At 30.5% G+C, this 25,977-nt stretch overlaps 1 protein-coding gene across 1 annotated transcript in view; it reads right to left on the bottom strand.

Annotated features, from left to right (window-relative positions):
- LOC123302466 overlaps positions 1–25,977 on the bottom strand; it is a 284,195-nt gene that overhangs the window by 190,155 nt on the left and 68,063 nt on the right. The window contains exons 3-7 of the mRNA XM_044885379.1: positions 24,596–24,984; positions 22,541–22,797; positions 22,328–22,477; positions 22,072–22,258; positions 16,212–16,336 (exon numbers count right to left, since the gene is read on the bottom strand). Coding sequence (XP_044741314.1) covers positions 16,212–16,336; positions 22,072–22,258; positions 22,328–22,477; positions 22,541–22,774 — 696 coding nt within the window. The 5' untranslated portion in view covers positions 22,775–22,797; positions 24,596–24,984. The remainder of the gene's footprint in view (positions 1–16,211; positions 16,337–22,071; positions 22,259–22,327; positions 22,478–22,540; positions 22,798–24,595; positions 24,985–25,977) is intronic.

Here is a 25,977-nt window from a genome sequence, read left to right as displayed (position 1 = left end):
ACCATTTTTGGGAATCTCTAGAGAAGAGCACCTGCCCTTTCTACCCCCCTTTAAGTAGGCACATGCCTACTTTGCCTTATAGATAATCCTTCTCTGATCCAAAAATTATAAATTTTCGTTTTCTAAAATTTACTGTTAAAGAAATTAAAAAATTTTGTTTTCTCTCATAAGTTAATAAATTTAGATTATTAAAATTAATATTTTTTTTTTTTATAATTATATATTAATTTATAAAAAAGTTGAGATAAATATCTATTATCTTTGACCCGTGCGATGTGGGAGGACCCCATTAAAGTTACGGAATACTATTTGAAGTGAACCCAACCAAACGTTTTTAATTGTTTATTACGCTTTTGATAATAATATAATATATATAAAATAAATTTTATTTAGAAAGTGAAATTTTAATAAAATAAAATAATAATAATTTATTTTTTTTTTTTTTGTATAAAAATAATTATTAAAAACAATAATAATAAAAATATTGTAAGCTCATTAATTAAAGTAAATTTTTAACAGATTTAATGAAAAATTTTTAATAAAGAAATATTTAACTTACTTCAAAAGAAATGAACTAATATTAAAGGAAAAAATAACTAACATATTTGGACCGAGACACTTCTATGTGATCTCTTTATATTTCGCAATGAACTTTAAAGGTTGTTAAAAATTGCTTGGGCAGTGCAGTGACTTATTGGACATTGGTAGTTTTAAACTAAATTTTGATTTTCTCTATCGGTTCACTGAAAAAAAAATTAATATAATGACAGCCTTAATGATTGGAACAAGTACAGCTAAATATTTGTATTTACAAGAGAATGGGATTGAATTTAAAATATGAATTCATTGATACAAAATCACTGAAGTTAAATAAACAAAATCATTACTTCTATGAAAGAGATTGATTTTAATTTAAAATCATGCATTTTATTGATGGTAAATAAAATTGTACTTATTTGGAATATATAATCGTGTAAATAAACCGAACCGATGAATTAAAAGAAAATATCTTTGCTTTAAATATAGGATTTGGTTATTACGAACACATACCTGTCATGTCCTGTCTATATGTGACTGTGTCAACTTCATGAAGATTGTTGTTACTAACTTACAGAGAGTTTGAAATAAACTTATTGACCATCTTTATAATATATGGCATATTTGTGTATAAATATAACAACCATCGGTAGCGCAGTTGGTACAGACGATCGACATATGTCGCGTTCAAATCCAATTCGAAGTAATCTAATTTTTTTTAATAAACCTATTAAACCCTGCTAGTGTGGTTGTGTCTATCACATCACTATTTTGTTATAATATTTATAAGTGCAATATGTTCCGATTAAATTGGGATGATTTATTTTTATATCGGGAGTCGGGAGAAATTACACTATTTCTGGAGTTGTTAGAAATCCGGAGAAGAAGCATCCCTAGACGTAAGTTTTTCGACTATCTTAAAGCGACCCTGTTCACAATCCACCATTCTTTAAGATCTGATTAGAATAAGACATTAGAATCTTTAATTAACGTTTATGATTAAAATCCTTCCTTTAATTTTTGAAGTCGATGAAAAAAAATCAAAACAATTTATGTTTTTCAAGTTAATATTATATTCAAAAGGGTAATATCTTTCATAGAAAGTAATTCTTTGATAATATAATAAAGTAATTCACTTTTACTTAAGATATGCTAACCGTTTTTATTTTTTATAAATTAATGAAAAAATTATTAAATATTAATTTAATAAAATTTAATAATAAAAAACAAAACATGCAAAAATGTTTTTTTTTTTTTTCAATGAACAATTAATTTATTATTTATTAATCGTGTGTAATCATGTATCGATAATTATATGATTTGTAATTGTTTTATATGTAAATTATTATATTAATTATTCATAATTTATGTTAATATGGTCCCAAGTCAAAGATCAAACATCATAAGTTTTTATTTGTTTGAATTTTTTGCCAATTTTTATTGGATTAACGTATTTTGACCATAATAGTCAAGTTTATACTGTGGAAGTGAAAGTGAGACATCAAGGGACCAGCAAATTTGTCTCACTCATAGAGGTATTTCACTTACTCACGGTCTCAGATATCCAGATATAAATAAATATCTATCTCATTTACAGAGGATTCCATAAAAATAGATGTCATCCATGCTTTTTTTTTATTTTGGTAATTCACAGGCAAAATTTTAACACCTTTCAAACATCTTGGAGTCTTCAAGTCATATTTTTGGGAACACTACGGAATCCCATTGTCTGTGATATCTCTTAAAACAATTGAAGTTTCTTCAATAAGATTTCCTTACAAGAACCTTTCATAAAAATGCTTTCTCGTTTGATACAAGTGGTAACATCCTTACAAAAAAAAATAATAATTTTTTTCTCTAAAAATATTTTTATGGCTCGTTGAATTTTGTAGAATAGGAAATAAATCATTTTTTTCTAAGCTGCTAATAATTTCTCTAATGACAAGGAAGGAAACTTTTGTGTGTAAGTAATAGAAATTTTAATATTTATTACATAAAAATTAATTGTTTATTGAAAAATTAAGGAATTTACACTTTTACAAGTCATAGACGTTAAAAAGTGTAAAAGATAATCTAACATCAGTAATGCGTACAGTAATCAGATTTATTTAACTATTTAATTAAGTTAGGTTAGGTTAGGTTATATTGTCCACGAAGGACACACTTAGGCTATAGAGCCCATTGTGATACCATATATAAATAATAATAATAATGGGGTTTAACCTCCGTTTCTCTCACATATACGTCTATAACAGAGGCCACCCACATCATTATTTGTTAATCTTTATTTATTTAATTACAAACATATTTACAATTACATTTTGAAGTGGGTGAAGTCGGTTACTTCGTTCTTATCCGAGCGACGACAATGTGATCAATTCTGAGCTCCCCTTAATTATAAATTTTTCACACTGCCGCTGCCTGGATTCGAACCCGCAACCTAAGTCTAAATGGACAAACAGACAAAGACAAACGCCTTAGACCGCTCGACCATTTAGGCTCTATGGCATATATGGTGATACCATATATGCGTTTTACCACCTTTTACGCTGATAATTTCATTAAAGGATCATTATTTGGTTAAAATTTCAGCTTAGGTATCCATGCAAATTTTTAAGGGAAAATTTCCTTGAAAATCAATATAAAATACGTTGCTCTTATGAAGATATCTCAAAAACGATATATTTTGAAAGTATTTGATAATTTTCACTTGGAAAAAATGAAAATTATTTTAAAAAAATCTTTTTAATAGAAAGTAAACATATTAGGAAAAAAAACCAAGTGTCTCCATCTATATAAGGGATGCGTACAACATGCTTGATTTAGGTTTGAAACTATTTTTGTCTTAATTTTCAGCTTTGATGACTTTTCATCTAATTTCATGAATATAGACGAAAAATAAGAATAAAATTTTGTTTAATTATTTAGCTTTCGATATTTCAAAAACTAAGGCAGATATCGAAATTCTTCGTTATTCTTATTTTTCGTCAAAATTAATCATCAAAGTTGAAAATAAGGTAAAAATAATTTCAACCCCAAATCTAAAATTGCGTTGATGCTAATACTACTCTAATCACAGTTAGATTGTAAACAAACCGGGCAAAAAACTCATTAAGTTCAAAAAACTTCAAATAAAAATATTCGTAAATTTTCATATAATTTACATAAAATCAATGTCAGAAAGCTAAACATTAACGTGAATCGGAAACAAAAAACAATATTATATCGGAAGTAATGTGTGTACATATAAGTATGTTTTTTATCAGAAAAACATCGACATTGATTTTTTATTCATAATAAAAAACAAGCTAACAATCATATAATAATAGTTTAGAATTCTAAGTAAAAGCGTTTGCTATAATTAGAGTTCTCGAAACACACTACACACACAAGTAAATAATATAATAAGCTTGGTTCGATGTCCCAAACTGCCTATTTATTCAAGCCAAGGTTGTGTAACGCACGTGGCGCTCTGTTTTATAATAAATTAACACCACCTGTCGCATTTTAGTACCTACGGTTACAGCTATCGTACCGAGCGACGAATTAGTTATTATAATACCGAATCAAATAAAGGGTATATCAATAAAATCAGGAGCGTATGAAGCTATCTATTTTTAATAACATTTTAAATAAAAACAAGAGAAAACAAACAATTGACTGAGTTGATTGTTGAAATATCCTATACAGAAAGTGTTGAATATCAGTGCTTGCATTATTTTTTTATAAATTTGAAGAATTTAAAAAACCAACACATTTATATATTAAAGTGTTTTTCGAGAATATTTTACCATAAGTAAAATAATGTAAACCTTTTTATTTAAAATTGATGATATATTACTTGACGATATAAGACGAAAAGTAAGAATAAAACTTTTCGATATCTGACTTAATTTTCAAAATATCGAAAATTGAAAATTTTGTTTAATTATTTAGCTTTCGATATTTCGAAAACCAAGACACATATCGAAAAATTTTATTCTTCTTTTTCGTCTACATTCATGAAGTTATAACAAAATTCATCATCAAAGTTGAAAATAAGATAAAAATAATTTCAAACCTTAATCTACCCTGCTCTTACATCCCTTATATGGACGGTGACACTTAGTTTTTTTCTTTTCTAATTCATTGCTAATATGTTTACTTTCTATTAAAAAGTTTTTTTTTTAATTTGTTTTCATTCATTCCAAATGAAAATTATCAAAAACTTCCAAAATATGTCGTTTTTTGAGATTCCTCCATAAGAGCCAATGTATTTTATATCGATTTTTAATGACTTTTTTCTTAAAAATTTGCACGGATACCTAAGCTGAAATTTTAACCACATATTCTTTGAGTAAAAGACTACCTACAAACAAATTTTGAGCCTTTAAATCAAACATTGTTGTCATGCTCATACATCCTTAACATCATACAATGATTATGATATAAAATTTTATAAAAACCATCCCAGCCCCCACAATTCCCCCTACTGGATCCATATAAACCAATTGATTGAATACACATATCAATGATACGATTTAGAAGGGGATGCTTTATACACACACAAACCACCCTTTTTCAATATGAAGGGGTTGGTGGTATTGTCAATTATCCTCTATAAAGTTTGTTATTCAATTGTAATTATATTTTAAAAATTATTTAATTATCTATCTCGATAAATAGAAAAAGATGGAAAATTTTCATAATTACTATTTGGAAAAATGTGTTGACAATGGAGAGAACAAAGTGAACGGAACTTAATAAATGATTCTTTCACGTGTTCTTTTAAACTTCTCACTGTTATTAAAGTCGTTAATGATTCGAGGTAGAACGTTAGAATATTTTTTTAAATTATGTAATTTCAATTAAGAAGCACATCTCTCATGAGATGTGCTGACCAGCTCCAATTGGCCAATTTTGAAGGATGATGTGATTAGTATCTGCACAGACAGTCAAGCAGCAGTCAAAGCGCTATCAAACTGTACTGCGACTCGTCAATGAGACTAGAAACAGTCTAAACAACCTGGCAAGGCACAATAAAGTCAATATTACCTGGATCGCCGGACACTCTGGTTGGAACGGTAATGAGAGAGCAGACAAGCTGGCCAAACTGAGAACCACCATGGCTCCCACTCAAGAAAAGCTTGCGAGGATGCCATACCAAGAAGGTCTTTATTAGGAGATAATCTGAAAAACCAACAATTACTGCAAAACCTCTACGTTACTACAAAAAACTCAAGTGGCGCTTGGGCGGCACATAGCGCGGTTGACAGACAATAGATGGACGCACTGATAGACATCTTGAGTCGGGACAGGAGGCTCTAGAAAAAGAGGCAGACTAGCCGTCGGGTGTGCAAATGACATAATAAAAGTTCGTGACGATCATTGGATGGATACAGCAGCCAATAGAGAAACATGGAAATCTCTAGAGGAGGTCTTCACCTTCGATTAATGAGGGATTCTTGCTTTTGTTTTTTTAGAGTAAAGATTTCCCTTTATTTTTTTGTAATTTTTTGAGTAAGAAATATAAGGCTTTATTATTGTTATTTTATTTTAAAATTTTGTCGTAAAAATTGGTAAAAATTGGGAATAATCATTATCTCGTGTTTTAAACAGTCAAAATTTCTGAAACTTCGGAATTTAATAGTAAGTCCTATTCTTAGTATATGGAAAAAATGCGTTCTGTCGAAAAGTTGGAAAAATACCTTAACCATCGTGACTTGCTTTAAATTAAAATGGGAAAAATAAAATTCTTAGAAAAAATACTGAACCTTTATCAGCAAAAAAATTAAGTTCTTAGACATTGAACTGAGTGACACTATAATTAGCTGCTATTAAAATTTTTATTTGATCTGACATATTTCAAACTATTTTTTTTTTCTTTACTTTAGAAGTGGCGTGATTAGATTGACTTACTTCTAATCAACAGTTCAATCACTGTTGGGTGACTCACAACGGCCTAAAGCCCTAAAATGTCTTTAAAAATTTTATTTGATACAGATATGTCAATTTTTGAAATTTTAAAAACATTAAATTTAGTTCAAGTAATAAAAAAAATCAAACTTTAAAGGTTTAATATTGACATTGAATTGACCAATTATCGTGAAATTGAACTACAAATTTCATCGACAGTTAAAAGTAACAAAAATTTGTTCTGATTTTTTTTGATATAATTTAATTCATTTGAAATTTTTTGTTGCTGTTAATTTAAGAATGCGAATTAAATTCTAATACTTAAGAAGTTATGTTTCAATAAGCGAGGTTCACGACTACGAGCAAAAGAAATTCAACGGGTTAGCATAAGCTGCTCAAGCGAAGATTAAAACTAAATAAGTTCTAAAATAATCGAAGCTATTTGGATAAAATAAGAACTAAAACCTTACGAGCCACGTTGAGTTTTTTGCTCTTAGCAATAGGGCATTTCGTGTGCAAAACTACCTTTCAGTTTAACTTTTTAACGCAGGAGCAAAATTTGAAATAATCGAAACACAAATAGTGAAATTATTTTGAACGTTCGAAATTTTTTTTTTGAGATAATTTTCATGAAGGTACAATTTTAGTTATAGATCTAAAAATTAGATCCTATGAGATTTTCATTTCTTTCTCTGGCGATGGAGATTAAAGCCTTATAAAATTAGAAACAAAATTTATTTCTGGCTATGCGCATTGCTTTTTACAAGTTTTTATTTAGCTTGCAATTTTTGTATGCATGTGTCTTCGGGTCAAGTCTTACAACGGGATTTAAGATGGCGGACTGGTTATTTCTTATGGACGTCCATGATATGAGTTTCAAATGAAAGCGTTTGCTAAAATTGAGAAGAATACCATGGTTAACTAGGTGACGTCATTCTAAATCCAATATGGCGGACTGTTTAAGATGGTGGATTGGTTATTTCTTATGGACGTCCATGATATGAGTTTCAAATGAAAGCGTTTGCTAAAATTGAGAAGATTATCATGGTTTAACTAAGTGGCGCCATTTTAAATCCAATATGGCGGACTGGTTGTTTTTTATGGACGTCCATGATATGAGTATCAAATGAAAGCGATTTCTAAGATTGAGAAGAATATAAATAACAGATGTAAATTGGGTGACATATATCTTTATGGTAATGACCAGATTTTCCCAACACTTCCATCATATTTGATATACATACCTTTATTAGTTTTATATTAAATATTTAAATAAACAACACTTTTTAAAGGGTAAGCTTTTATTGTACTAAAAAGTAAAAAATAATTATTTCTATGAATCAATCCTTGATATTTTAAATGGAGTGCCTCCAGCTTTTACAAAAGTAGATAAAAGCTTGTCTTTAAAAAGTATTTTTTATTAGTTGTGAGAATGAACGCTCCCAAGCATATTTGGTAAAGAAATGAACATAACAATTTTCGTATTCGGGAAAATTTTTTGCTCAGATCTGAAGATTTATTTCGAAATCAATTTTTTAATTTCATTCAAGTTTTTAAATATTATGTACCATGGAAATGTCTTTTCGATGAAGGTTTTTGGCATTTCGAGGCCGTCAATTCCGCGATCTCTGGAATTATACCTAATATTCCTTTAAAGTAAAAAAAAAAAAAAACAAAACTAATTCCATAAAAAGAGGATGACGAAATCTTCATACATGTTATTTGCACCTGCAGAAATCTGCAAGGCGTTAGATTCAGAATGTTCAGGTCCGAAACCTTGGATGCATCTATCCTGGGAGGCATATTCCGAGGGAGATTCCGACTGAGAAGCTGTGGGCTTTCTGTGTGGCATCTGGCGCGACAGAATCCTATAGCTTCATCTAATATTAACAGCGCCTCCTACCCGAAGACGAGGCGTCGTTCTCTAGGAGGGCACGGAGGACTCTTGGTCTAGGTACTAGGGACCCACTTGCGGTACCTCTCTTTTGTTTTATTAGTATTATTAGATCCATATAAAGAAAATCTCAAACAAGTCACCTTGACCAAGAAATAAAAAACTCACGATAATAAGAATTACGTGACTATTTTACTAAAAATTAATTTTCAATCACACCAAATATGTAAAGCCACGAACACACTACACTAATTAACATATTCAAACAAAAACAGTAATAAAAAATAAAAAAATCAAATTGTTAATGAAATAAAAACATTCTACAAACAGTTTTCTAAATCTAAATAGAAAAAAGGTTTTTTTTTTATATTATTTTATTCATGTTTTCTTTCATATGATTGATTACAAAAAACAGTAGTACCGTTGGTCCGTCCGTCCGTCCGTCTGTCCGTCCATGTATGTCCATCAAACATACATCGACAGTGAACACATAGCTGAGGTACAATGTCAATAGTAAATATGCTTCTTTTCCTAGAATTTACTATTTCTGGATAACCCTCAAACATTGTAGAACTAAAATCGAGGACATTGCACTCAAAAAATATAAATAAAAACATACATTACTAATATTATAAATTGACTGGATGGTCCGTAAAAATGTTACCATGTTCAAGCCAGATTTCATTCATAAACTGATTTCAGATTATCTTATATATTCCTTATTTTTTTTATCAAATTCTCCTCTTTTTAATCGACTTCAAACAAAAAAGGAGGAGGTTATCAATTCGACTGTATTTTTTTTTTTTATGTTTGTTACCGCAGAACTTTCGACTGGGGGAACCGATTTTGATAATTATTTGAATGATTATTTGAATGATTCTTTATCTATTTGAAAGCTGGTGCTTCCCTGTAGTCCCATTTCATTTTGGTATTGTTCTGACAACGGCATCCATGAGGAAACCATAAAAGTCTTAAATTTGCATTAAGTATACACGACAAGAGGACGAATAACTCAATATCACGCCAACCGATTTCGATGATTCTTTTTTTCAACACATACATTTCGCTAAATATCGATATTGCGATTGCAAAGCAACCATCGTCAGTAGCTAAAATTATTCATCTAACATATTACAAACATGCTTTACTGTGTAAAACAAAGCTTCTATTTTTCGAATTTTAAATATCCTGAATCACATTCTATCGCCGAAAGAAGAAAGTACTTAAAGAAAGCGCCATAAGAAGAAAGTCTACAATCTCGAGGGAAATTCCAGCCATAACTAGACTTTTTAGACAGCCAACTTTTGAAACTAGCATAATCTACAATCTTTTACCCGAAAAACCATTTGGTGAGTTGATTGATACGCCTTCCTTGAATGTATTTGAATTTCTTTTAAATAACAGTTTTACTAAAGAGGTGGGACCGTTTCTAAGTACCACTTTGTTAATTGTAGTCAATAATAATTTACCCTATTGGAAAAATTTCTTATAGTTGATTTTTTTTTGTTTGACACAATTACAACACCAGTTCCCCTATTAATGACGAAAAATATTATTAATAATGTTTTTATATTTATATTTGGGGGTGGGAAAAAGTTCATGACATTGATCCCAATGGCCAATTATTATTTATAAACTATATAAAAATAACATGACATATTGGTATCTATGACAAGAAATCAATTTTACGATTTGTTTACAATTCCCCCCCCCCCTAAAATTCCAAAATCATTCCTCATTTACCAGGATAAAAGTGCTGAAAATTTGGTTGATTTGAAACTAGAGATTGGCTTAACAAATTTTCTTTTCCTATTTCTTACTTTGCAAGATAACTAAGATCAGCGAGACCTTAAGGTTGATAGGACAGTACATGCCAATTTTACTATCCACTATAGCTCAGTTGGTTAAAGCGTAACCAATTCTGTCCGCGGTATGCTTAGGGTAGCGGGTTCGATTCTCGCCGTCGCAACAAAATTAATTTAATTCATAGTTGTGATGGGCTGGTGTAGTGCATGGTATATGCATGAAGGAGGTGCACTCAGCCTCTGAAATTGAAGAGCTGATAAATGAAATTATCAGCGGAAAGGTGGTAAAACACGTATATGGTAATACAATGGGCTCTAAGTGTGTCCTTCGCGGACAGCCAACATAACCTAACCTACTTAATTATTTAAATTTAGACAGCATTTAACATCACTTGTATTTATGTATGCAATTTTTATACCATGCATATATGTAATATGCAAGGTATACTAAGTTTAGTCCCAAGTTTGTAACGCTTGAAAATATTGATTCTACGAACAAAATTTTGGTATAGGTGTTTATAAAATCACCTAATTAGTCCATTTCCGGTTGTCCGTCCGTGCGTCCGTCCGTTCGTCTGTGGACACGATAACTCAAAAACGAAAAAAGGTATCAAGCTAATAGGATCGTACAGGATATTCAAGTCGTAGGATCCATCTTGTAAAGGTAAACCGTTAGAGATAGAACAAAAGCTTAAATGTAAAAAATGTTCCATATAAAAAAATCAACAACTTTTGTTTGAAACAATTTTTCGTAAACATCACTGTTAATCCGTGAGGGTGCAAATTGTATAGTATGTATTACATGGAAATATCAGTAATGTATGTGTGACATTGATTGTTTGTTTTCACTTGTTTTAATCGTGTTCTTTAGCCTATGGATAAATTGATTGGTAGTAGTTGGTAGTAGTGTTTCAAACTTAACTGGCATGTACATTCTCACCTTTAACAATGAATTATTATTATTTGTTCAATTAGTTAGCGTCCATTATTATACTAATTCTAATAAACTATGAATAAAGAATCAAATGATATAATCGCTATTTCATATAAAATTCATGAATACGAAATTATCACCGGTTAGAATATGATTCGAACAATCGTAAATTTTGATACCATAAAGGTTCCGTATACAGTCAAATCTGGGTAAGTGAGAACTGGATATGTGAGAAAACTCTATTAGTGAGAGTAATAGCCAGGACCCGTCATTTTAAGCTCCCAAAACCTCTATTAGCGAGAAACAGAAACATCTGTAAGAGAGAGTCGTTTTTCTCTCATGGACCTCCGTAAATGAGACTGCTACTTATCTATACCTCCATAAGAGACAGTCGAGCTTTATTTATTTATATTATTTAGGAGGGACTATAGCTACAATAATTTTATCATATTACATATTTACTACATTCGTACTTGCTGTGACTTGATATTGCTGCGTACCTCTATTAGAGCGAAACGTTACCCATTTACCTGCATTAGCGGGAACTCGGGTTAGTGAGAAACCTCTTTAAGCGAGAATGAGATTTTGGTCCCTTGAACTCTCGCTTATCCAGGTTTGACTGTAGTCGGTTTTTATCATTATTACTAAGAGAATAATGATAAAAACCGACTACAGTCAAACCTGGATAATAAAAGCATATACGTGGGTAAACAGTGATGATAACATTTTTTATATTTAAACTTTTGCTCTATCTTTAACGTTTTACAAGATGGGTCCTACGTACCCAAGATCCAATTGACCTATGTTGCTCATTTACGAACTCGACGTCACTTTTTACGTCCCGAGTACGCTATAAAAATTTCATAATGATATCTCTTTTGGTTTTTGAGTTATCAGACTCTGTGTCTGTTGACAGGCAGAAATGGACAAATTAGATGATTCTATGAACACCCATACAAAATTTTTTTCGTAGCATCAATATTTTTAAGCGTTACAAACTTTGGACTAAACTTAATATACTACAATTGATTGTATACCTTAATATACTATGTATATTTCATATACACATGGTATAAAAACGTAAGAACTGAATAGAAGTATTTGTTTTACAGATACAGAACCCTAAACTTAATGATATCATTTGAATAATTATTAAAATACAATATTCATTCAACTAAATTATGGTTATATTCATAAAAATAAATGAAAATAATGAAATAATTTTTAATATTTTATTGTGTTTTATGATTATGATTGTATGATGTATAGAAAATTTAATAGTTTATAGTTTTAGCACACACAAATCTTGATAAAAACTCATAAAATTGAAAATTGCTTTTTAAATAGTTACGAATATGAAAATTATATAATAAAAGGCAGGGGTAGAGATGTTCATGCAAAAAATAAATCGATGCTTTTTCCGATGTGATACATCAAAACGTTGCATCGATGTTTTTCGATGCATTGAAAATTTGTAAAGCTTTCGAAAAAAGTCTTTTCCGATGATACTATCGAAATTAATCGATGCATCGGAATGATTCGATGCATCGAATAGTAAACATCGATGTTTTCGATACATCGATGTATTTTGGGCATCCCTAGACAGGGGGCGTATAATTAGTTTTGCTAGCTGATTTATTGTTGGTTTTGACAAAATCGATGAACGGCATTATTGTCTAATACTGTCTCTCCAAGTCCCCAATTTTTCTCATTCCCCAAAAAACTGATTCAAGGAAATATTAATCAATTGTGCATAGGGAAAACATAGTTTTTCGTAACTTTTAATCTTTAGCCAGACTTTATTGAGGTTCTCCTTCTAAGGTAAATCAGATACAGAAACAGTCATAGGCGGGCCATCTCATAGGCAGTTTAAATAGAACCTTGGCCTTGAAAGTCAAATCCAAAGTTTATAACGGTTATAAATAATTAGCATTTTTCTACAAATTCATTCGCTTGTCTGTGAATACGGTAACTTTGACTTAAAGTTTTCATAATTTTTCCCACCAGGAAGTCGAAAAAGACTATTTAAACAAGTAACAGTTGTCATATTTCTTATTTTGTTCATATTAGGAGGCGAAAATATTATTTTAAACAAGTGAAAACAAACAATTGACTGAGCTAATTGCTAAAAATACCCTGTATAGACATATTTAAATTTTAATGATGAATCTGATAATCTGTATAAATAGCCAACGTATAAATAAATGACAAGAACTGCTCTCTGTATGTTTTTAAAAGAAACAACATGATATCTGGTTTAAATCTTGACTAAAATTTGAATCTTTATAATATAAGTATAAAAAAAAAGTAAGAGATGGCGTCTTACACAAATGAATTTATCCAATCCAATATATGTCTTGTGACGGCATCTGTATGAAATAAATTTAACTCTATGTCGGATTGTAGTACAATTTATATAGATGGATTCGCGCCAACGTACCGATTTACAGCACAATGATGTATTCTTAAAAAAATTTTCATTTTTCGATCATCTAAGCAAATCGTTGAGTGGCGAACGAGATACATTTCAGAAAATATGCACCAAAAATATGAACATAAACAAACTTTTAAGCTAAACTTTAAAAATTTTCGCAAGTATTTTCTAGAATTTTGTTTTTCTAGAATGTTTCACAAAATCATTAGCTCAAGTTTAGCTGAAAAAAATCAACACACGTTTTTTATACTTTTGGAGCAAATGGATACCAAAGTTTTTTCCTACGTTGCGCCATCAATGGTAAACAGTGAAAGAATGATTCATATAAAAGTTGTAAATTTTTTTATAAGGATTAATTTTTACATTAAAACTTTGGTTCTATATCTAACGGTTTACAAGATGGATACTTTTTCTTATGCTTGAATGAGCAAAAAAATTCCATTTTAAAATTGGCATATTTCGGTCAATTTTGAAGCTAGCAAGTCGGAAAAAGAAGTAAAATATGCAGAAATACTTCGCACTTGAATTTTTTTTTATTTGATGGACAGTTTTTTGGTAATTTGTAAAAAACTGATTAAAATTTTGTAAATTTCACCTGTTAAACCCTTTTTTACACGCTTTATATTAGCTATCTGTCCACCTGTCATCACGATTACTCAAAAACGAAAAGAGATATCAAGCTGAAATTTTTATAGCTTGATGAGGATGTAAAAAGTGAGGTTAAGTTCGTAAATGAGCATCGTAAATATAGTGTGTATGTTATGGCTATATAAGTTATATATGTGTGACATGTATGTACGTATGTATGTATGTGTAATGTGACAGAGTAATCACATTGTCTATACAAGGTATTTCAACAGTTAACTCAGTCAATTGTTTGTTTCACTTGGTTAAACTATATTCTTACTTCATAAAAATTTACACGGTAAAGTGGGATCGAAGCTTCATACGATGGATAAAATTATTATTAACCATAAAAAAAATAAATATGCCTCTCAATAATTTATTTAAAAGTATAATTTTAAATTAAGATTAATGAGCCCCTCACCGACCAAAGTAATGACCGGCGACGGACTCTTTCAAAAATTTACGTGGATTATACCACTTTATCGTATTACACGATTGTAAATTGTCAAGAGTTCAAGACTATAGATTGCATGGAAAGATGAGTCCTACACATTAGTATTTAATGAGAGACTTTCAACATACTGCTACCGCGAGCTTGTATAAAATATCAATAATTTATATATCATATATTATTAATACATTAAATGCTATCTCGTTGTCGTTGTTGCAATTTTAACTATTTCCTTTCAAAACTATTTAACACCAAAGAGTATAGGGGTAGAGAAGAAGTAGGAATATAATTTTAAGTGACATCTGGAGTCTGTGGCGATCAACTATTAAGTTTGTCGGCCTTTGCAGGTATGACTACTTTGCGGGGGCGACTATTATCTATTAAGTTTAAAAGCCTTACTCGGTAGAGGCGCTGAAACTCGTATACTTCGATTTTACATTAGCTCATATGGGCTGCTTCTCCTCCATTCTATCCTCTTTGTTTAACACAAAAGAATTCAAAAATCGAAATTTAAATATAACTTTATATTTATATTTTTTTTAAAATTATTAATTTGTTATAATAATTTATTAAAAAATTATTCTATTAAAAAATAAATTAAATCATTTTAAAACGTTTATTAATACATAGCTGACTATTTATGTAGCTTATAGGGAATACATCCGGGCGCATACGTTGGGAAAAGACCCTTATCGAAAAGAACCCTTTAATAAGAATCAAGAGTTTGGTTGGCGAAAATCTGGTTCGAATTTTTGAAAATCAATTTTGTTATGTTTTTTCGTCAAAAATCATTTTACGTCAATCGATTAATTTTCAAAGATTATTTTCAGTTATTTATAAATAATTTTTTTTTTTTGACATTGTTTTCCAGCTTTTAAACTGACTTTTCTGATATTTTTTGCAAACATTAAATTGATAATATCTCGGAAACAATAATCATTAGGAAAAAAATCACTTTTGCGATCTTTTTGACGTAAAATGACCCAGAAAACCTTAAATAGCTTCAAATAATTGATATTTGATAAATGTTAAAAAGAAAATTGGTTTAAAAATATTTTAAGAGATTTTATCCTTGCAAATTTACTTTTGATACTTATTAACAATTTAATGTTTTTTGGGTCATTTTATGTCAAAAAGGTGGCAGCTAATACCACCGTCTCAATGGCTAGCTTAACAAAATTTTAGTCTGGCTGACACAGTGATAAGAAGCTATGCTTTGGGAGGATAGCAACATGAAATATATCAAGGTATACTAAGTTCAGTCCCAAGTTTGTAACGCTTAAAATTATTGCTAAATTTCTATCTACAATGAAGTCAACAATAGTATGAATTAGTTGCCAAGAATTACTAACTCACTAGGGTTTAAATTAATGGCTAGAATACTAAAATCATTCTTCTCCGAAGAAAAATGAAGAGTCTATTTAGTTGGGACGCCGATTTGAAGCGTCCAATAAAAAATACCTAGTTTGATGTATGAATTTGGGATTCTTTACTTCTTTGATCACAAGATATTTCATAAATTTTCTAGAAGTTTGGTTTTCTCCCAAAATTTTCAACGGGAAAATATATTTCATAATAAAAATAATTTATATTCATTAAAGAAAAAGTAGAAAAACAAAATAAAAATAACTTACAGTATGCTCTAATGCCTTCCCTTCGATTTCTTGAAGAGTCCAATCTCGACGAAAACATAATGGTTGAAGACGTGATTCCATTTCATGCATCCATTTACGAAGGCAGCGTACTTCATGTTCGATATCTGTTCAAAAACAAACAAATTTTAAGTAACATGCGTTTCACTTACAAAATTGGTCAAAATAATATCACCGTGCTACAAAAAACAAAAAATTGAGAGCACTTTTTGAGCAACCTGGCATAGGTTTTAGGTCTTGGTGAGTACAACATGAAAATGTGTTTCAAAATTTTCTAACACCCCCAAATTTTCAAGTTACTGTGGAAAAACCGTTTTTCTTGTATTCCGCGCACTTAAACAATTGTAACTCTGTCAATTTTTAACCGACTTTCGATTGCTTTACGGTTTTGAAAATTAGAAACATTGAGCTTTCGAAATATATATATTTATCTATACTTTCTATAAAAAAATTAGGACATTTTATAAAAGTTATCTAAGATTTACCCATTTTTTTTCATGTTTTTTATAGTTTGGCGTCTTTTTTATGTAACAAATCCTTAAGAACAATTACTTTCTTAGAGTTATTATCAAAGAACATTCTATCTCGAGTAAAAAATGCTACGGGTTATCAAAATCGATTGAAAATGTTCAATGATTTTTGTAAACAAGAAAATTTGACTCTCATCATGCTATCGATGTTAAGCCGTAGTGATAGTCAAGCCGTTTTCGGTTCAAAATGCTAGTTTTAGATTTTTTTAATGAGAATATCAATCTTAGACAACTAATCCTTATGCTCCCGTATTACAAATACTTTTAGAAAGTTCAATAAACGGTTTTTCTCAAATATAAACTGAATGAAAATTTGCAAAAATTCAAGCTTATGCATTTAATTTCTAAAACAAATTTATAACAAGTTTATACCTTTGCAAATTTCCATTTAAATTGACAGAAAAAAATTTGTTGTTCCCTCTAAGAGGTCAAAACATGACGTATAAAATAAATAGATGCTCTAAGGTTTATAAAGCTCATATAGGAAACGGATTCATCTCAATTTAAATCGAAAATGGCTTGTATATCAATTTTTTTTATATAAAAAACGATTTACGATACGATTTCTTTTGTTAGGGTGAAATAAAAAACCTATTTTATACCCAATTAAGAATTTTTAGGTGATTAATGTTTCTTGATAATGTATCATTTGGATTAAAAATCAATCAAAAAAATGCGGCTCCCTCAAGCTGGCGATTTTGTGGATTATATTTTCTTCTTTTTGAATTTATGTCAAAGAACCTAATCTATAAATGAGAATGAAGATTTTAAACAACACGACTTTTGAAAAGTAAGGGTTATTTAGAGAAAAAATGTATCGATTTATGAGAAATGAGGAGTAACGATTATAGGCAGCTTCCAGATTCATTACTATTCATAACTTTTAGACAGACATTTACGCAGACATTAAAATTGGGTTACATTTTCAGGCTCAATGAAAAGCTCACTCTATTTCATAAATGGTAATCGATAGATGAACACTTTAAATTAGAAAGTTGTTATTGATCAAACATTTAACATTTTTTGTTTGAAACATTTTCCCGCAAACAGCACAGTTTAAGCAAAAACAAACTAAAAAGTTTTACCCAAAATTGTTTCTTCGTATCAAAATTGTTATTTTGTATAATTGTTGAGTGCGAAATCTGGGCACTCTTCAAAAAAATTCTTCCAATAAATCCAAAGTTGTTATCAATTACTGTCTAAACTATTAGGTTAAAAAAAAAATGTTTGCGTATTTATAAAGAACAACTTTCTAATTTAAAGCGTTCATCTAATGTATCTCAGTTATGAATCAGACTGAGGTTTTAATTGAACCTGAAAACTTAGAACGAATTCGATGCCGGTATAAGATGTGTGCCTTTGAAACTAACATTTTTCGTTTAAAGCAGTTTCCTCGATTTTATTTATCGAGTTTCAAGCATATGTCAACTTAAAAAAGAAACTCTGTATATGAAGAATGAGATATTCATAATCTAATTCTAGCCACTAAGAGTATCTTCCCTAACTGATATTAAATTTTCTTGACTTTCCCAGAATCAACCAAATATCCTGACAATTCCAGACTTTTCAAGTTTTCCTGCTCTTTTTTAAAGATAAGAGAAAGAAGGTAATAAAAAGAGAGGGAGGTTGTGAACAAAAATGTGATGGACATTGATACTGTGGAAGATATTTTTCAAGATTAGGAAAAGCGAACTATGATTGTTTTCTTTTTCAATCGATAAGTAGCCGATAAGACATTTACGAAAATATAATAATTTCTTTCTCTCAGAAACCGAAATGAAACCGAAAACTCGTAACGATTGAATCGGAATTATTGGAGACAATAAGAAGAAATAAAATTAATTAAGGATGTACGAGCGCCAGGGCAATTTTGGACAAAAGACTTGATTTTTTTTATATGAAGTTCGACCAGTCCTAAATCAATTCTAAAAACTTTAGGCGAGGTGCGGTTTTCCTGATTATTTAAATAAATAAATGACTTCAAAAGGAAGCATATTTAAAATTAGTCTTGTAGGAAAACGGTAGATGGATGATATGTTTTTATAGAATTCTCCGAAACTAGTCGGTGGAAATTAAAAAGAACTATTAAAAATAAAATTAAAACCTTAATAAATTATTGAAAAAAAACCCGTTGTGCCCGACTTATTAAGGATGTATATGCACGGTAGTGGGGGACAAAAATTTTAAAAAATATATTTTTTAAATTTTGATGGTGAATTATAACAATACAAGACGAAAAGTAAAAATAAAATTTTTCAATATCTGGAGTAATTTTCAAAATATCAAAAATTGAAAATTTTATTTGATTATTTAGCTTTCGATATTTCGAAAACCAAGGCAGATATCGAAATATTGTATTCTTATTTTTCGTCTACATTCAAGAAGTTAAAACAAAATTCATCATCAAAGTTGAAAATAAGATACAAATAATTTCAACCACAAGTCTAAGTTTGCCTTGGCGCTCGTACTACCTTAATAAAAACTATTGTACTGTTGTTTTCGCAGCAAAAATAAATGTCTCGATATGATTACAAGATAATTGTATTATCCCGCCAAAAGAGAACAAACGCAACGATTAGATTGAAGAGTGTTCGTTGAGTGTATGCACCATGCATGTATCTTGCATCTTGAAATGATGTAGGTTACCATTTCTGGTTTGTGTTGACCAAATTTGGTAATACGTGAAGTAGTAAATAGTTACTGGTTTTCTTTGCAGTAAAAAGGAAAAGTATTAATTAGATGAATCACAATATATTTATTTATCATCTATTGTATTAGAATCTCGATCGTCTATCTCTATAAATCGTCTAATCGTTCACTTTAGATGAAAGTTCATTCCGTGCGTTTACAATAAATTCACTAATCCAATATACTTTTTATTTTATATATTCATTTCCGGTACACTCCGGGATCCGATGGCAGTAGAGTGTTTAATTCTTGGTGTTCGAGATATCTTTGACTACCTTTTCTCTTATGGCCAATTTAATGTGGCAAAGTCGATTATTAACTTTCTAGTTTGGAAGTTATTGTAATGGGTCCAATTTTCGAAATCGAAATTTTGAACAAATCTTTACGTTTCATCATTAGGACTAGGCTTTAACACAAATTTTAAGAAGAATTTAATAGAAATATGATCCGAAAAGAATTTCATAACATTTGGTAGGGTCGTTCAAAGCCGGGCGAGCTATTTTTTAAACTATTTATTATGGTGGGAAGTTCGTTTGGACCTCAAAAGTCGCATCAGACCCTATCCACAGGTTGTTTTTTTTTTTTTTTTGCTTAAATCAGCTTTCTAAATCATCTAATCATTCACTCTAATGAAAGTTCATTCCGTTGCGTTTGCAATAAATTCACTAATACAATAAACTTTTCATTTTTTCATTTCCGGTACACTTCGAGGCCCCGGCAACAGCAGAGTAAATAGTTCGTGATTAACTCTCCTTTTTTTTAGCTTTTTGAATCGATGATTCGAAATTTGAAAGTTAAAAGCCGAAACCTCTCTCATTTTTATGTGACAAAGCTGAGATTTATTGCACGATTCAGGCAAAACATTTATTTGAGGAAAAAAGTTACTGGAAGATTTCACTTTCAAGTCTTTTATTCGATTTTTAAATATTCTCACGCACCTCTGTCGCCACCAGGTCTCGGAGTGATAAGATCAGTTATATCTAACAGGGTTGTTAAATTTACGTCATTTAATGGAGTAACGGGTAAATCTAATATTTTTTTCTATTTTAGGAATTTGTATTCGATCCTATTTTTAAAAATTTTACTACCCTGTGTTATCTAATGGAATTTAGATTTCGCTAAGTTAGATTTCAGATTAGACTTCGGGAAAGACTTTTCAATACAATTAATTTGATTTGTTGTACATTCTTGCTTTCAACGGAATTCTAATAGTTGTCATAAAAGGTTAAAGACCCCTCGAAACAATTTTAATATTTTTTTCTACCTTCAATACTCAGATACTTGTCAAATAAGTTAGATCACCTGATGTACTTTGCATTCTGAATTGGTATATCACCCAGGGTTGTTTCTAATCTATTTGGAACCCTGACCACTTCAGGCTCTTGAGGTTCCCATGCTATAAACAATCGGCGGAATTTTGAACTTTGTCCAATCTTAAATCCGCAGAACATTTTTTGTATGAGTAAAAAATTAAGGGACTACTTGAATTACGGGGCATCATGAGAAATAATGGAAAAGAGAGTTAGAATCACCTTCCCCATCTATTTGACTATGTTCAACGTTTAAAATTGGCCGTTGGTTTGCTACATTCGAATTGAAAAGGATCTATTTGTCTACCTCAAATGAAATGATTTTTTGAAATAGAGGTTTCTTTCAGTCCCTAATCTGAAAAAACGGTAATAGAGAATGTGGTCGAAAGTCAAAAGATTTTTTATATATTAGCATAATCTGTCGCAACGAATAGCGTTTTTTTTTTTTATCGCAGAGAACGAATAAGTATAATAGTAAGTCGATTTTTGGCTCAAAAATTAAACGTTAAAATCACAAGAAAAAAAGGTACGAATTTAACGGATACATTTTTTTTTAATTTATCACGATTTTGCCCATCTTAATCACTTATTGGGTCCATTACGTTTATTATCGTGTCAGAATACTGGTTTTGAAATGTTGCTCATTGAAAGACGTCAAAATAGGCGACATTTAAGTAAGGAAGTAATTTTTATAAGAAATGTGCTCTTGCCGTGAATCTTGTTTGAGAAAAACGTCTGTGACTTACAGAAGGAATCTCTTTACAGGAGAAGATACGATATTTGTTGAGCAGTCTATCGATAGCAAACGGTTACTTCAGCAAATTTAGAGATTGAAGACAGTTTCACATTTTCACTTAGTCTCGTTCTAGGAGCTGACAGGTTATTGCCCGTAGAGCAATTTGATGTGCGGTCGGCTAAATTAGAGCGCGAGGGAACTTCTATAACGGAATATTTCAAAATGAAATCCTCGGCAAATCGAATTTCTTGTTTCAAAAGGTAAATAGAGGTTCTGATTTCAATACGTATGTATAAATCTAAAATTTTGTTTTCAGGACCAGAGCAACCTGGAGATACAGTCTCTCCGCCACATTAGAAGGGTTTTTAAACATCTGTGTTTTGGATGTTTTTATAATATTTTGAGCAAAAGCCTCTGGGAATATTTGCAGCTTTCCAGAGCTTTTTGTTATGACTGTTCTGAATAAATGCCCCCAGCCATAATTTATCCAATTTGTAGAAAACGTTTCCCAAGGACTCATTTTGAGTTGTCCGCCATAACAGGTTTTATTTTGGAATCATTTTGAAAAGTAAAATTACCAGTTTGATTTTCTTGTGGATCTGCTAAAGAAATTGCTTGTTTGACGGCATCCCATTTACTATTCAAATGTGTAATTCTCCAGTTAACTTCATCTTTAATTTCAGGATAAACCTGAACCAAACGCGTTGCTTGTTCGATAAATGCGATACGTCGATAGTTTCGACGTTCCATTTCTTCAAGTTGACGCTAAAACACCAAAAAAATCGAATTAAATAACCGTTATATTGATAAATCGGAAAAATGTGAAACACTTACCAAAGACGTAATTTTTGGATTTCCATCGTCTTTTAAATAAACAGACTCCTGAATACTATTCAACCAGGAATAGAGTTCGGAGAATTGAGAAGCTAAATCACGGAAACTGCACATTTCACCATCGAGATTTAATAATTCGCCATTCACTTCCTGTAAACGAAAAATTTAATTTTGAATAGATATTTGGGTTTGGAAAGGTTTTGTGAATTTTACCGTGCAACTTTCAATTAGTTGATTATCCATAATATAGTTGTAATTTGGTTGTAAAGCTGCCCAAAAATCATCTTTATTCTCATCTCGTGGCATGGATCCACTCCAACAACGCATCCATGCTTCTTGATCATATTGCTTACGTTTCTTGGTGAGACTGTGATAAGCTCGAGTTGGTGCGGTTTGTACTTGATTTGAGCCTCGTAAGGAAGATAACGAGAAACTGGTCTTCATCATTAAGGATTTTACTTAAATTGAGCCTAAAAAATAAACATATAAACTTTAAAATTTTGTTTTTATGAGAAATTTATGATTTTCATACATTTATTTAGAAAATTTTTCTAATCAATTTGAACGAACTTTAAAGCTAAATTAATCTTAGAAACTGAGTCAATTAGATTTAAATTTCGTGAACTAAGTTAACCTAGATTCTTCGTAAACGATTTCGGGCCTGTTCTTGTACTTTCGTTAGTTTAATATAAGTCGTACTCAGTAAATTAAAAAAAACTTGTGATAAAAATATGGTGAAATGAATTTAATTATTTAAATTATTTCTCTGCTCTAATATTTTCACTCTCAAACATCATTTAATAATCGCGTAATTAAACTATTTTTAATTAGCTAGTGCATTAAAAAAAAAATATTTGTATATAATTATGTAGAGGTTATGATTTACAAAGGTAAAGAATATTTAACCCGCGAAATATTTGACGGATATGCAGAGCACGTGAGAAAATCTCTCATGACGCAACTAAAGATTACTAAACGATTGACGCGAGTATTAACGGGATAAAAATTCATTGTTTTTTTCGTTAATTATTCAGATTTCCCTGGAAGCAAATGGATACTATATTCAAATTGTCTCAGGTTTAATGCACAAAACTGTATTTTTCAAGAGCGCCGCCAGGCAAAGAGGGGGCAAGTTGCTTTATAGAGAATAGGAAAAGTATGGATTGTAGGGTTGTAGGATCGTGGATCTAGAGTTTTTGGGGGGTCACAGACACTTGAATCCGAATTTATACTGGTGAGAATCGTGGACTTTTTTGGTGTTTTCGTGTGGGGGCCTTATCTAAAAATTTCTTTTTCTACTATTCTTTTTTTCCCCCTTTCATCTTATAGGCGCCCTTTTCTAAAAACTTGTTGTCAAAAATGATTTTATTCAGTTTTTGTACCCTAGATATGAGATATATTAGAGTACATTGTAACGCTTAGAAATATTGATGCTACAAACAAAATTTTGGTTTAGGCATTCATAAAATTAACCTAATTAGTCCATTTCTGATTGTCTATTCGTTAACACGATAACCCAAAAACGAAAAGAGATATCGTGCAGTTTTTTTTTTTTTTTATATCGTGTTCCGTGAATTTGATTTTATAAATTGGCAACATGGATCCATGGGGTCTTGTAAACCGCAAGAGAACGAGCAAAAGTTTAAATGTAAAATTGTTTCATATAAAAAAGTAAACAACTTTTATTTGAAACGTTTTTTTCATAAATAACTTTAGTTTTCCCGCGAGAGTCTAAATTAGGGCCAAATTTTAGTTCTTTATTTCTCAAAAACCATAAAAGATGGTTAGTTGAAAATTTGTAGATAGTTTGATTGATTTTAATTTCATACTAAACTCATCCGATAACTGAAAATTTGAATTCAGAAGAATTTTAATTTTTTAAAGCAAGTGGGTGCTTTAAATCATTTTTGTGAATCTCTAGAGCAGGAATGGGCAAATGGGACTTACTGAACTTCCTCGAACTTTTGGAATAAAATACGAGCAAGACAATGAGATAGGTAAAAGAGATAGGCAGAAGAGTCGTATACCCGTTTCGATTCTTGGATAAAGAGACACAAATAAAGTTATAAAAATGGTGACTTCGACTTAAAATAACTCGACCATGCCTACTCTAGAGGGGGCCAGCTGCATCTACTTGCCCCCTCTTAGCGACGCTCATGCTATTTTTATAAGGTAAACCAAACACATGCATTTCATTTTAAGTACCTACATTAAAAATAAATACTCTTTAAAACTCTAAACCGCTCACATAACATAAAGAAGACTTACAATTCAGTTTGTTTGTTTTTTTTCTTTCAGTTTTTGATGCGTTGAATGTTTCGTTTTATGAAGTTTATTGATACTTGTTTGATGAATGCTGATGTTGAAGTTTTTTTTATTTATATTATTGACTTGCAATGACACAAGTTCATTCTACTGGTATGGTTACCCATTGGAATGTATTTGATTGGTGGTGAGCGGTGGTTGATGCTTGTTTGTGATGATTAAAAGTTGAATGTGTGCTAAAGGATTATTTGTTGTTATTGATTGTTGTTTATGATGAGAGGATTCCTTTTTAGTATGCGATTGAAGTGTACATCATGATGTATGATGTACCTGGCTGGCTGCAGGTGTGCGGGACGAGGTACACACGTGTGGTTATGGATCCCAAACAGATGCTGAAACAATATAAAATAAGATGGTTTTAATGTATTGTTTTGAAAATTATTACTGTAAATTATAACAATTATAGCCTAATAAGCAAAAAAATATTGATTATGCCGCTTTTAGTCGCAGAAACGATGCAATGAATGTGGTTTTCGGAATTCGATTCGTTAGAACGTCAGAAAATTTGGTGATCTTTCTAAATAATTCATAGTATTTATCGATCAAAACTAATATTGATAAAAGCCAATTATTGATCTATTAAAAAATTACTATTGCGGCAAATTAAAAAGTAAATTCAATCATTAAATTATTCAAAACATTTTATTGAAAAAATTCTAATTGCCCTTGAATTATTTCGATCTTTGTCCTGGGCACGGATCTCATGTGCTTAAAAGCCTAAATCCAGCACTGTCCTCATATTGGTTGTTTTTTTATCAATAGCAGTGATTCTTTATTTAGTCGCAGAAACGATGCAATAAAATTCAAAAAATTTGAAAAGTCGAATTTGTAAATACACTATTTTCACAATTCGATTAATAGTGATGAAAATGATTCCTAATTTGTTACTCGGAGGTTTTTGGGGTCTCCTAGGTACCTGGTGCCTAGGGTAAAAGGTATTAAATTCCCACAGCAAATTAAAAAAATTCATACGGAACCCTCTTCAAGTGAGTCTGATTTCCACGTGAGCAGTTTTTTATCAGAGCCAATTAATTTGTTAATAATGTTCCTGGCGCCTATTTATTTAAAAAAACATTATTTTAATACAGATAATGCTAGTTCGAAAGGTCTCAACGGGTTACTGCACGGTTATTAAAATTTTTAATAATTTAGTTCTATTCATAGCAAAACGCAAATATAATAAATTAATAGGGGTGGGAGTGAAAGGGGTATAAATCCTCCTGAATAATTTAGTTCCTTTAAAATTATATCGTCTACAATTTATAATAACAGCTGAGCAAAATAAGGCGTGTTATAAGTTTGACTGCTGTGTGTGCGTGTCTGCC

The sequence above is a fragment of the Chrysoperla carnea genome, chromosome X (genome assembly GCF_905475395.1).
Source record: "Chrysoperla carnea chromosome X, inChrCarn1.1, whole genome shotgun sequence".
NCBI classification, from domain to species: Eukaryota; Metazoa; Arthropoda; class Insecta; order Neuroptera; family Chrysopidae; genus Chrysoperla; species Chrysoperla carnea.
This window is presented reverse-complemented; position numbering and strand designations above follow the sequence as displayed.